General features: G+C 35.6%; 1 protein-coding gene across 1 annotated transcript in view; it reads right to left on the bottom strand.

The window, feature by feature from the left end:
- Nucleotides 1–14,104, bottom strand: part of LOC104252052 (sodium channel protein type 5 subunit alpha) — a 48,680-nt gene that overhangs the window by 1,728 nt on the left and 32,848 nt on the right. Inside the window, exons 18-24 of the mRNA XM_059818781.1 lie at nucleotides 10,902–11,109; nucleotides 9,306–9,394; nucleotides 6,019–6,273; nucleotides 5,037–5,090; nucleotides 3,940–4,081; nucleotides 1,867–1,967; nucleotides 795–1,062 (exon numbers count right to left, since the gene is read on the bottom strand). Coding sequence (XP_059674764.1) covers nucleotides 795–1,062; nucleotides 1,867–1,967; nucleotides 3,940–4,081; nucleotides 5,037–5,090; nucleotides 6,019–6,273; nucleotides 9,306–9,394; nucleotides 10,902–11,109 — 1,117 coding nt within the window. The remainder of the gene's footprint in view (nucleotides 1–794; nucleotides 1,063–1,866; nucleotides 1,968–3,939; nucleotides 4,082–5,036; nucleotides 5,091–6,018; nucleotides 6,274–9,305; nucleotides 9,395–10,901; nucleotides 11,110–14,104) is intronic.

Genomic DNA, 14,104 nt, shown 5'->3' with positions numbered 1-14,104 from the left:
CAGAAGACTTAAGATAGCATTTTCCTGGGTTGCATGGGATAGCAAAGGGGAACTGTGCTTAGGGACGAAGCAGAGAACTCAGATCAGTTTTTCTTTCCTGTCCTTTATTCTATGATATAATCTGAGCCTGAGTAGGAAGCACAGACCAAATACTCTGTACAAGAAACTAAAGCTATATGTGACCCTTTGTAGAGGAAATGATAAGCATCTAATCCTATTTGAAAAGCAAAACAAAACCAAGCCAATTTTAATGAGGCTTTTCACAGTCACAAATAGTGGCCCCGATTTAGAATGGTGCTGAGCAATTAAATGTTCCTGAGCTTTCTAAATTATCCCTCAGAATCTGCCTTCTTAAAAGAAAGTCCTGGAAAATGAAATAAATATTTCCCATTTTTCATACCAATGTATTTTTAACCTGAATTTACTTTTACTATGAAAACAACAGTTAATGTGCTTACATGTAAATCAAAAGCATAAAAACATTAAGACAGTGGTTTAAGTACAATAACTTAGAAAAGATGTTACTGCATTAAATTCCTATTCTGTTAATTACTCAATAAAATTCATACTTCAAAAAAATCTGAAAATTATCCATTTACCTTTTACTACTCTGCAAAAATATAAGGGAAAACAAAAATATATCCTTTTAGAAGGAATCACTTAGCACATTGTTTGAGAAAGTACAACAGATCTGGAATTTGTTTATCAGATATACGTAAGTGGTTACTTCATACTGAAATTTGGCTTAGTATTGGTAAGACACATTACCCGATCCAATAATGATTGATACTTACTAACTAGTGAAAGGACCACAACAGCTAAATCAAATATGTTCCAGCCACTGGTGAAGAAGTAATGTCTTAGGGCTAGTATTTTTATGACACATTCCCCAGTAAATACTGCCACAAAAAAAAAGTTGATTTTATTAAGAACATCCTTGATGCCGTTCTGGCTATTATTTTCTGCCATCATAATGACCATATTTAGACAGATGAAAGTCACAACAGTAATGTCAAATGCTTTGTGTGATACTATATCAAACAGTAATCCTTGGAACACATTCTGTGGAGAGAACGAGAAGAACTGCTTAATGCTACTTCTAAGATCCAGGCTACATTTGAATATTAATCAGTAAATAGTGCTTAGAAAGAGAATTTAAGAGAACATAAATTTAACAATAAGCTACTAGAAGCATTTTTAGGTGATTTCTTTAGACCTTCAAAGAAAACACTCAGTACTTGGCTAAGTATTTTCAGGTATCATGCAACCACATTTCCTTAGAAAAAAAATTATACAGCAGGAAAACATTCAGGGTACATTGTGATTGCTCTTTTGATAGAAATACTTATTGAAGCAGACATTTTAGGATAAGCAATTCTAATTAAAATGTCATAAGTAAGAAAAACTCTGAATAGTTACTATGTGAAGCCAGGCCTGGAATGAAATTTAAGAAACTGTAAGAAATAAAGCATAAGATTATTTAAAAGTAAATAACAGCCATGGGGCATGTACTACTCACTATTCATTCTCACCTGCAATAATCCAATCTAGCTGCAGAAGCAGTATCATGCAACTTAAGTAATCAAGATCATGTTATGAATAGCAAATACTTAATATGAACCTTTATAAATAGATTGTACATTTCAACAGGTGATAAACTGGCTGTAAATTTCCTTAAATTCATGTCCACAAAGAAAGACTGCATTAGATGGAATTAAGAAAAAGACAGTGAAATGTAAATACTATACTGAATGAGGAAGATGATGGGCTCTAATGTGAAGTTAATTTCCAGATGCCTGGCTACTGAGTTTAAATATGGTCACCGTCTTTACACCTTCTATGATATTCTACTTAAGATGATCTCACCAATGGTCTTGGGATGGGTTTTTGAGGTTTCTTGGATCCAAGTTTTTTTAGGGCATTATAGTACTTTTTCTGTTCCTCAGTCAAAAATAGATCTTTTCCACCTAAGTAAATGGAAAGAATACTGTTGTCCAGCTGAAGTTTAAGCAGTCAACTAAATAAACACCAGCAAGTTTATGTAAAAAAGTAAGTTACAGCTGTCATGAGTGGGATCTAAGAGAGCACAGAGACAAACTGTGTCTTTTCCCCTTGTTCTTTGAAAAGATGTACTGCAAAAAGCTGATGAGGGTTTGATCGTGAAAGTCTAGTCTAGGCAGTGTTCCTGGTCAGGTCCCTCAACTGTGAGAGCCTTTCTGAAGTTTTGCAAATCTATTTCGTATTTTAAAAATTACATAAGACTCATCAACAAGTAATACACTTTCCATTTATATTTCTGGAAAAGGTAGGGACAGAAGTATATTGCTGGGCTAGCAAGTAAATGGAGGATTATGAATAAGGACTTTGGGACCAAGTTCTACGGAGGGTTCCTGATAATGAATTTCTGCTACTTATCTTATTATCATCTACGCCACCTGTATTACTTAGCAATCACTTTGAACTGAGTATTCAGGAGAAGCCACTCATCATAAAAGCATTCGATGATTAGCATTTTGTAAAACAAATGTAACAATGTTCAGTAGGGCATCTGCACTTTGAATCACTTTGGCAAGACCTCTGAAAATTCAATTTAACTTCACTATATGGAATCTCAATGAAAATCCCCAAGAAAAAGCAAAGAAATGAAAAAGAAAAAAATGCACACCTTCAGCATCTACTGAGAAAAGTGTTATGTCCACATCAACTTCTAGTAAGTGTTCAGGCTCTTAAGCTACTTAACCAGCGTTGTTTCTGTCTGTTGGGATTACTGTAACTGGGACTTGTTATAAAAGGAAATTATTATAGTTGGACTGTTGTTCCTCAACCCCTACATATTCTTTCTCTGCTCAAATGCAGAGAGCAGAAGAATTTCTTGTGGGCATTACTGCCTTCTATCTCTACCAAGGGCAGTAATTCTTTGATACTTGGTGTATAAGCCAAAGCATGGAAATAATAAATGGCTCCTGTAGAGATTCTGTCTCCCAAATGTGAACCTTGAAACTGTAAACCTCCTGTTGGGGTCTGCTTTTATGGTATTTTTTTAATGAGCAAGATGCTTATTTGTTTTAATCCACTTCCAAGTGGATTAATTGACTCAATTTCCCTTGATATTCTGAATACTTTAAGCCCCTAAATTAATCAGGGAGAGAACTAATTGACAGACAAGCTTGGCACAAAGAAGCTGAAGTATACCAGGGAAGGTTGACTGTTGCTTTTCTTTGGTTGTTGCATTTTCCATTCTAAGATTTTGCCTTCCATTTCTAACTGAATAAAAAGAACAAGGAATCTAACAACCATCAAGAGAAAAGTGGAAGCAGTCAGTGCTTCATGGGCTTTAAGAAGTCTTTAAATTTCTAGACGGCCTCTTCCTGGGGCCACGGCTTGGATCTCGATGCAGAAATTTTTAAAAACCCCAGTAAATTAATCTGTAGAGTTACTTTATTGACTACAGGATTTTTTTAGAAGTAGCTAGTTCTAGAAGAAGTTCTAATTAACAACATGTTTTCAAGTTTCTTTCTCCTATGAGCAGCAGTGTTTCTCGATTATCCTTATCACATTTGTTAGGTGTTTACTCTCAGCAAAAAGGGTTATTTTGTTCTCCAAAGTAAATCTTCAAAGCAGAAGAAAATAATTCCACTCTCCTGTAGCAAAGTCTATATAACTTTTTTTGGCTTCTGTCTTCTAAAACTACCTACTCCCTCATCCTTGTCCTCCTACTTAGAACAAATTAAGGACTTGGCATGAAAATAGAATTTACAGGTAAATTACTAAAAGCTTTGAGGCAAAGAGGACTCCTATTTTCAAAACTTGGTATCTAAATATTGTTTTAAATTTCTTCAGTAGAATAGGTATCTGAAAATGTTAGACATCTAGATGTCAAACTAGCATTCACTTAATCAATTGGGACTACAAGAGATCCTGAATTAGCTCATGTAGTACTTATCTTTTTCCTTTGTTGGTTAAAATTGCTGATAACCACTCCAATGAAAAGGTTCAGCATGAAGAAAGATCCAAAAATAATGAAAATCACAAAATACATATACATGGCTAAGAACGCTTCAAACTTTGGCTGGTCATCTATCTGTTAAAAAAATCAAAACAGAAAAATAATACTGGTAAAAAGCTTTATCATTTCCAATTTATAGTAACAAATCTTTTCATTGTCAGGAGGGATAAATTATTTCAACACATTTAAACCTTTATTTAGATGTACAAGTAGAACAACTGTTTTGTTCTGTCTTGTTACTGATTGTAAAGATAATTACAAAGATATATAGCCAAATCCAGCTGTAGCAAATTCTTAAGTAATAGATAAACAGTTCCAATCAGAAGTGATACTGTAAATGCCTAGATTAGAAAATCAGCTCAGACTAAACATAATAGTGAACCACCATCCCCTTGAATGCTATCCCAGACAAGGAGCAGTTTTAAAAAGCCAGCTCACTATGATCAGCCCTACAAGGAATGATCTTTTTAATTAGCAGCCACTTCACTGCATTCAAGAGTACAGCACTTGAATGAACAAGGAAAATGCAAATTAAATTAAACATAGAAAAGTTAAAACACACTGTACTAGTGAGAGAGTGAGAAACAACACATGGAAATGGGGAAGAAATAGTGAGGATGTCAAACATAGGGAAGAAAACATCCGGAAATAACTGCTAAACATGCATGTTGTTTTAATGCTACTGTACACATTTAAAAAAGAATGAAATTTGCTTCAGAGGCACACTCCCTCCAAGGCCTTCTGAACTCTGTTCCTGAAACAGACTTGTCCAAAACTTGCAACATCTTGCCCTCTGCATTCTTGATATAGTAGGTTTTTGGGTGGTGTCACTCTATTTTGACCAGTTTTTATTTGTCTAAGTTCCAAATATTTGGTATTCCAAGGATTACTTTTTCACTGCGTAGTTTGAAGCATTCATCCGCTTGTATTTCTGACTTGATATTGTAAACAAAGCTGAAAAATGAATTGTATGGATAGAAAAGGAAAGAAGGAAAGGGAAAAGAACTAAAATTTCATTTTAGTGACGTACCTTACGTGAATCCACTGCTGCATACATAATATCCATCCAACCTTTAAAAGTTGCCTGAAAAAATGCATTATTAAGGTTATTATCACTAACATAAATTAAAAAATTGGGTAGAGCTAATATAAATGTGTTAAGTGTAGTGGAAAAGTGAGCAGTGTGCTATAAAAAATGTGCATCGCTTCCAAAGATCTGCTGGGAAGTATGATTTGCCGGAGTTTAGTAAAGAGAAAAAATACATATTATTTCTGAAAAGACAAAAAAAATTGCCATGAATCTTGTGAAATGTGTTTTAACGTTGACTCTTGTTAAATTGACATTTTTGTAAATTCTCTGCTTTTTGAAAAAGCAGTAAAAGTTTCAGCTTAACTAGCAAATATATCCTAAAAGGACAAAAACAATTTCTAAGAAAACAGCAGATTCCTTCCTGCAATTTTTAGCAACTCTGCAGAATCACAGACCACTTTGGAGTACACAGGGCAATGTACTTCATCTAGAAAAGATACGGGGTTAACAGCTACTTTTAAAAATGGCTTTCTCTCCTTTGTTGTGGTATTAGGGAGATCAATAAATTAGCATCCCAATACTTCATGACTTATATAATAAAAGAAAATATAGAAATATAAATAAACTGGATCATGCTTTTTCTTTCTCATCCACTCTGAACTAACTTTTACTAAAGAAAATAAATTAGAATAACTTTAAATCTGGTAACATGCAGACTATTTCAGGCTTAGTGTATTAATCAAAATTAAAAGAAAATTGAAAAGTCATGAAACACGGTGCTTGAATTTAACACAAGGCTGCTTATGTTAAAGTGTTCTTTAGGAGGAACTGCGCAGCTTACAGATAAGAAAAATACTTATGGAAGTTAAAAAAATCCCCAATTTCAGTGAGATAAACAGAAGCGCAGTGGTTTCCCATGGTTGGGGTGCTCAACACATTTCCTTGAAGAAAACAAAACTGAACATGTTTTTACAGAACTTACCACTTGGAGAAGAGCCAAGTATCCCATCCCAACATTATCAAAGTTTACATCATTATTTATCCATGTTCCATTATACATAGTACAATTATATTTGTTATCAATTAGACTGATATTTCCTTTCTTGAGTACGCATTTCGAAAATTTTTTTCCAAGTAATTTTACTCCTGCAATGTTAAATAGGAGCCAGAAGACAATACAGACGAGCAAAACATTCAAGATTGAGGGGATAGCTCCCAAGAGTGCATTCACAACAACCTGAAATAAATAAAATTAATGAAAAGAATGAATTATTCACATTCAACAGAACACCTTCCCAGAAAACCGATTATTTTTTCTTCTGTATCTACTGCAGATTCTCACCCATATAAAAACTAGTAGATGACAAATTTAAAGCCAGCCTTCAGCCCAACTTCAAGCTTGGCTTAATATATAATTCTGTGGTATCTATCTTGCCTTTTTGAGGAAGGAAGTAAAATAGATGGCAAGCAGAATCATCCTTGGGTAGAAGAAATACATAAAATAAGATTATGAGTCTGTAGTAGCTATGGGATCTAAAAATCAGGCGTAGGGGAAGGGGTTGTATGATCTGCATTTACTACAATATCATAAATAACCCCTTCTTTTATATTGGAGGGGTTTTGTAAGAGAACAACAGCTTGCTCTCCATAACAAAATGAGCCTCACCCAAAAACCACTGGCACCTGACTGCACACAGTACATAGAGAAGTTTGGCTTCCAGAGGACTGAGTTGGTTTGGTCGGCACTCTTCCTTCATTTAGGCTTGCTTGAGGACAAGGTGAATGCAAACCCATGATGAGCAATAAGCCTCTTCCAGATATGGTACCAGTGAAAATGGGATTCCAGCTTTTGGTGTCTGTGCTGGTGACATCAAGGGACCTGACACAAGCAGTGATAAGAACTCATATTCGCTAATCCAGCACTTTGATGCTGGCAGGCAGGACCACGCTTGTTGCCAGTGGGAATTTGAGGACTATTATCTATTTCTTTTCACCATTTTTCACCACTCTGTCATAGGGTATAGTGAAAATCTCTCTGGAAATGTTTCATTGCCATCATTATGAGAAAATTCTGAGCTTTTTATCCTGGCCTTGGATAATATCCGTATACTAGAAAAACACAGAATGAAGCATGTTGGAAGGGACCTCTGAAGATCAGCTGTTCCAACATAGATCAAGTTGCTTGTCGTCTTGTCCAGTCAAGTTCTGAATTTTTCCAAGGGTGGAGATTCAACAACCTCTCTGCACAATCTACTGCAATGCTATACACCCACACCGTCATCTTCTTTCCAAGGTAGCTAATTGGAATATCTCTCACAGCCAACTCATTCTCTCTCATTTTCTCACTGTGGGCCTACCAGAAAACATTAGTTCCATCTCTTGCATAACCTCCCATTAAGTAGTTAAAGACAACAATTAGATCTCTTATCTAACTAGATCCCAATCAGATCCTCCCTTTAACCTTCTCTTCTCCAGAAAGAACAAGCTCCGTTCTCTCAGCCTCTCTAGTCCCCTGACCATCTTGGTGGCACTTTGCCGGACACTCTCCGGTATGTTAGTATCTTTCTTACACTGGGGAGCCCCGAACTAGACACAATATTCCAGATTCAGTCTCACAGCTACCAAAACCAGAAGACTGAATTGCTTCAATGAGCTGGCCAGACTCGTGCTAAAACAGCCCAATATGTGGTAGATCTTCTTTGTTGCTCTGCTGACTCATGTTTAACATGCTGTCCACCCCAGGTCCTTTTCCGCAAAGCTGCTCATTTCTCAGTGTGCTACAGTTACGTGTGGTTATTCTGGTTCAGGTGGAAGACTTTGCATTTGCTTTTGCTGAACTTCCTGAGGCTTCTGCAGCCTATATCTCCAGTCTATCAAGCTCTCATTGCAGAGCAGCCTTGTCCCCAGTATATTAACTGCTCACCCCCAATTTGGTATCATCTGTGAACTTGCTGAGGACAATTTCTACCACATTCTTCTTCAAGGTGTTAGTCGTTAAGCAGTATCGGTGACCTCTGAGCCACTAGTAATCAGCTGCCAGTTGAACTTCATCCTGATGATCTCTGCATATTGAACCTGGCAGTTCAGACAATTTTCTGCCTAGATATGACGAATATCTGAGACCACGGATGGCTCTTCCCTCCCTCAGCCATCTCATCCTAGAAGACAATAAGGTTTGAGAGGCAAAAATTGCCCTTTCTAAATGCACGCTCGTCGTTTCTAACAGATTCCTTCTTGTCCTTCACGGCTTCCAGGAGGATTTGCTCCGTATCCATCCCAGGGCCTGAAGTCAGCGTCTCATCACATTCTGTGATCTAACACAGGTCAGATGATTTGCATTATACAATTTTTCATTTCTCCTCATTGATTTTAAAGATTCCAGACAGTTGACTCAGAGCAGCTTTTAAACTTGAGTTAGAAGAATCCCCTCTCCTATTAAGAAAATCCCACCCTATTTAAGTTTGAAAGGATTGTTATCTTTCAGATCCACCCTGGAGTGTCTGAAATGCGGCACATGAGCCTGTCTAGATAACTGTCAAGATGAGCTGATACAAGCACAGCAGCCTAAAGAAGGGGAATTATGAAAAGGAGTTACAAAAAGTGAATAGTTTCCACAGAAGCAATGAATTAATGAATCCATTTTTCCAGGTCCCAATTTCTTGCCTCAGGCAAGGAGGAAAAATTAAGAAGGGACTGTAGTCACTACATTTCTTATGCCATGAAGATTAATGAACTACAACTTTCACAGTACAGGTTTCTTCCTCACATTACAGTTTGTTTTCTGTAATAACTAGATATATAGCTTCTTTTCTATTTACAAGTGATTAAAAATGGCTCCTATTTTTTTGAAGCATATTCATTTTGTCAGAACAATTTGCCAAATACACTGAATGAAATTTTTCCATGTCTAAGATAAACCAAAGAATGGGTTTCAGAAAAGTACAAGCCTAAAAATAATTCTTGTTTAGTTTGTTCTGCAAATTGCACTGAAACTGGAAACATGGAAAAATGTTCCAGCGTTCACATTACTATACGTAATAATTCCTTGTGGCAGCACATTATAATTAAATTTTGTTATTTAATTTGTATTTATAAATTTCTGTCAAAGTATTAGGTATTGTTTCAAAATAATAACCATAAGATTTAAGCAGGCAATCTGAACCATCTTAATGCCATCAAGTCCCAAAATAGAGATTCCAGTTGTAATTTTCACAAAAACTTCAAATGCAGCTATTACAAAATACGCACACCTCCCCCCAATATCCTTACCTTTATCCCTTCAAATCTTGACAAAGCTCGTAGAGGCCTCAATGCTCTAAGAGTCCTGAGAGATTTCAGCGCACTCCCAGAGGAACAAGGTGATGTGTCTTTGGAAACAGTACTTAGTCCCCAGGAAACAAATGACAGCTGTGTTCATTGAATTGAAACTGAGATTATTAAATGGTATACAAAAATTCATTTTATTTGTGTCAGTAGACAGCCATAGGCTGAATGTTATGGTATCTTTGACCAGTAAGTCAAATCAAGAAAATACACATTCAAAGTTCTCTAATATAATTTTACTTCATTCTTTCCTAATATTTTAAAAATAATGGAACTCTTTCATTCGAATTTGAAACACTTTTTTTTTCTTTTTTTCTTTTTTTTTTTTTCAAAAACAGTTCATATAATTTTTTTGAATGCTAGTATAATAACCAAATTGGTAACTACAGTAGTTTTATACACTACAAGACCAGAAAGGATTATTTAAATAAATTATTCCAATTTTCTGCATAGTTATTCTCAGAAGTGTATACAGTAATTCCTTATCATAACTTAAGATGGTGATGTGGGAAAAAAAAAAGATATCCAGTCTTCATTTTAAATTTTCATGAGAGAGAAAATAAACTGAAAATATTAGAAAATTGTTTCAATAATTACATTTTTTTTTCACTGTTCATGATTTGCCTCTCCCTTCCTATTTGAATTTGTTGTCTCATTGTCTAGCCATTGGATATATTCATGTTTTTCCTCTGTTTTGGACAGCACTGCTATTAATATTACAGAACTGTAATTGCTAAAGTCATGCCATATAGTCTTTGTAAACCGTCATAATATCAGATTTTTCTTTTGAAATTTCCTAGTACTTCACAACTTTCAATGCTAACTATTCAGAGGCTATCAAACAGCTACTTTGATGTTACTGGAAGTCAGCTGTTTAGATGTCCTTGTTTTAAAATATTTAACTTCAGCATCTTCCCAATGTATTGTTGACAAGCAAGAATATTTCATTTTTATATGGCAAGATTATATTATTTAACTTTCTCTGAATTCAGAATAAATATGTATATATTGAACACTGCACTTCCTCCATCTCACTGTTGATGGTTTCAGCATTTCTCTTTATAGCTATATAAAGGATTGCTAGGATTTCTTTGGTTGCAAAGCAAAACATACTTTTCTACATTTTTAACTCTCTGGTAAACGATTTTTCCAACAATACTTTTCAACTCCCTTTACCGTCTAAATTTCTTCCCCTTTAAGGAAGCAACTCTACTTTTTTCTGTTTCTAAATGTCGGAGCTGCCAGCAGCTTCACATTTTTCTATCATCTGAATTAATTTATTTTACTTTTATTTCTGACCGATAATAGCACTCTCTCTCTACACTCGAAAAGGCTTTTATAACCAACATGGTCCTCAGTGACAGTGATACCTAATAAAATTTCCTTAAACAACTTATGATAATTACTTACAATTTTATTTAAATTTGTCCTAAAGTCTCTTTTGATTGCATTTTGTTTTAGCTTTTGGAAACTGTCTTTTATACTTGCGGTTATTCATAATCAGATTTTACTTGTAGCTGTCTATATAGAAAATATCAAAATTCAAAATGTAAGACAAGCTGAATATAATACTTACACACACAATGATGAAGTCAAGCCAACACCAGGCATTTGTGAAATAACTGTGCAAACCATAAGCTACCCATTTCAGAAGCATTTCCATAAAAAAGATGTAGGTAAATATTTTATCAGCATACTCTAGGAGCATTTTCACTTTTTTTCTCTCCTGCAGGTGAATATCTTCAAATGCCTGGAATTTCAGAATTCAGTTTTAAAACAGTTCAGTAGTTTTATGGAAAATTATTTTAAAATTTCACAAGAATACACAGCTTGGCTTATTACAACCATTTCATATTAAATTATGGGCAACATCTCTTAGTTTTAGACTTAGAAGTAAAAATCTAAATTGTAAATAAGTGCAATCTCATTTTTGGGTTGGTTGAAATATCACATATTTTCAGTTGTTTATGCTCAACACTTCTTCAAAAAATATCTGATGAGGGTGAATTGTGGCTACCAAAAATCTTGGCTTCGTAAGTCAGTGGATAATTTTGAAGGTGTTGGTCTAAAATTCTTCATAATAAAGCTTGAATTAAACACATTAACCACTGTCTTTCAGACATAGACCTTCCAATGGAGTCATCTTTAGTCAGCCTGCAGGGCTGTGATACAGACATGAAAAAACATGAAAAACACCTCATCTGGAACTGTTCGTTCTGGAGTTTCACATTTTTTTACCTAAACCTTGACATTATTTTGGAATGTTGAGGAAAATCTTTTATTGATTGCTATAGGTTATGTCATTGTTCGCTAGTGTTTAATATATTTGCTACCTTGATAATTTATTTTAAGTTTTTGATATGGCCAATCTATTCCCAATTTCTTTTAACACCTTGCATTATTTCCTCACCAAGCCTCTGGCAATGTCTTTATTCTTCCTTTCATCCATTTCTCCCATACCTTATAGCTCCATCTCCATTTCTCTTTTGCGGCCAACATTTCTAATGATCTATCCATCCATTTTCACGACTACTATTTCCCCCTTACAAATCCATGTCTGTCATTACTTTTACTTAAAATTTTTCTTACTTACGTATATATATCAGAAGCTACTCTGTACCACACCCTTTCCCACACCCTACAATTCCTAGATATAAATTACTCAATCTCCTCTTGGCTCCTTCTCTTTCACACTCCGTCTCAAGAGCTCAACATGTCTCTAGAGCACATCAGGGCATTTAAGAAGTTCCTTTTCTCTTATCCTCATTTAGATCTGTGTCCCCTTCTCTGACATTGCCTCCGCAGCTGCTAATTTTCTGTCTTATTTCTTGCCATGAGAGGAGTAAAAAAGTTGGAATGAGAAGTTTAAGAGTCTGTCCTCTCAAGAGGAATACACCATCTCACATCCTTGGGATGTCGGAACACAACATCTTTATTTTATAGAAGAGCAAATGAAACGTAGAGAGATCAGCTCATTTGCCCAAAGTCACATGGCTGTAGTCTGTGACAAAGGTCAGGAGCCAAACAAAGGGTGTCAAAACTTTAGCTCATATCCAGTTTCAGTCTACATCAGCTCTTCACTTAACAGCTCCTTACCTGACTCTGAAATCTCTTGTTCTGATATTATTTTTTAATAAGTTCATTAACAGTCAACACCCTCTAAGTAAATAGCAGGCTGTGTTACATGGGAGACTGACCCAGATGGTCCACAGACCTTTGCATGGTAGCAAAGACACCTCAATGGTTTTGCAAGGATTAGCTCAGCTACAGCGGCCTTAACAGTTACAAGTTATCACCAGTCACATTAAACCATTAAATGTTTCTTGCAGAAACACCCAAGTGCCTCTGCAATGTGTCTCCAGTGCTCTGGGAGAAGATGATTATTTAGGTATGTATTACAGCAGACCTGATTTGCTCCCCTGTATTTATGACATGCTAAACCCAGTCTAAAAGGCCACCAATAAGGGGGAGAGGGAGCATAACCAGGTGTTTAGATCAAGTGAGACCTGAAACAATAAAGTCACGTAAAATCATTGCTATGTTTCCGTTCTATATTCCTACTGAAAAAACACGGGGCAGAGATGCTCCTATGTATAGTTACCAACAATCTCGTAAAACTTAGGCACTCCTGCTCTGCAGCATAAGAAAACAGTAATACTGCTTCTGGAGCTAAGTGGTCTTGGAAGCAGTGGGCATTCAATTGTGCTACAGTTAGGAGAAATGTCTACAGAGCAGAGCTGTCACTGTGTCCACAGGACGAGTGATTTGACTGTGGGTAATTGAGAACTCCGGGCATTCATGCACGTAAACCTATTTACTATTTCCTACTTTTTTTCTGAGCAAGTTTGAGAATTAGCGTCGTCTTTTTTACTGTTTAACCTTGGCTATCTTGATTTCCATCTACTAGTCAAATTACCCATTCATTAGCAGTGATGCTTTTTCAAATTTCTGACTACTTAGTCTTCCTTTGCTCTGAGCACTGAGCACTCTTTGCATACTTTTTTATGGATTCTTTCTCTGACCACCATCTCATTTAATTCACTTTCAAGCCATGGACATGCCTGATGGTATGGTACCCCTTCATTCTAGCTGGTTCAGGAAATTCCATATCAGCAAACAACTTTATAAACAAACAGAAAATGAGCCAGTCCCTTTTTGCAAGAGGACAACAGTATCTTAGAAATCAAAGTTCTCAACACCACAATACATCTTTGATGAAAAGAAATCCTTATTGTTTTGTTATTTTGCATCTGGATACCAACTAGTTTTGTGGTCAGTTTAGCCACATCCTAGAGTACATTAAATAATAACTCAGTTTCCTTCCTTACTTCAGTTTGGTTCCACATGAGTACGGAGCAGCCCTCATGGGAATCCCAGGGAGTTCCCTTGGAGATTTTGCCAGAGAAATTGTAAAGCAGATAGTTCAAATCTATGGTTCAGTGGACAACCTAACCTTAATGCACACAGAACAGATTTTATTTGGAAAATTCTGACATCTACCATATAGATCACTTTCACACTAATTGTTTATGTTTCTTCTGCACTATATAATGTTTTATTTAACAAATTACTTTCAGCGGACTTAGTGAATATGTTTTCAAATCAAATAAAACTTCCATTATTCTTTAGTAGAAATGGATATTATCAGAGTAGCAATGAAACATTAAGTCACCCACCAGTTTACAGCCATCTTCACTTTTAGATTCTGATCATCTTAATGTTTGGATGATTTTAAATCTAAATTT

This window comes from Gavia stellata, chromosome 6, assembly GCF_030936135.1.
Source record: "Gavia stellata isolate bGavSte3 chromosome 6, bGavSte3.hap2, whole genome shotgun sequence".
Classification (NCBI taxonomy): domain Eukaryota; kingdom Metazoa; phylum Chordata; class Aves; order Gaviiformes; family Gaviidae; genus Gavia; species Gavia stellata.
The sequence above is the reverse complement of the archived record's forward strand: the minus strand, read 5'-3'. Positions and strand labels throughout refer to the sequence as shown.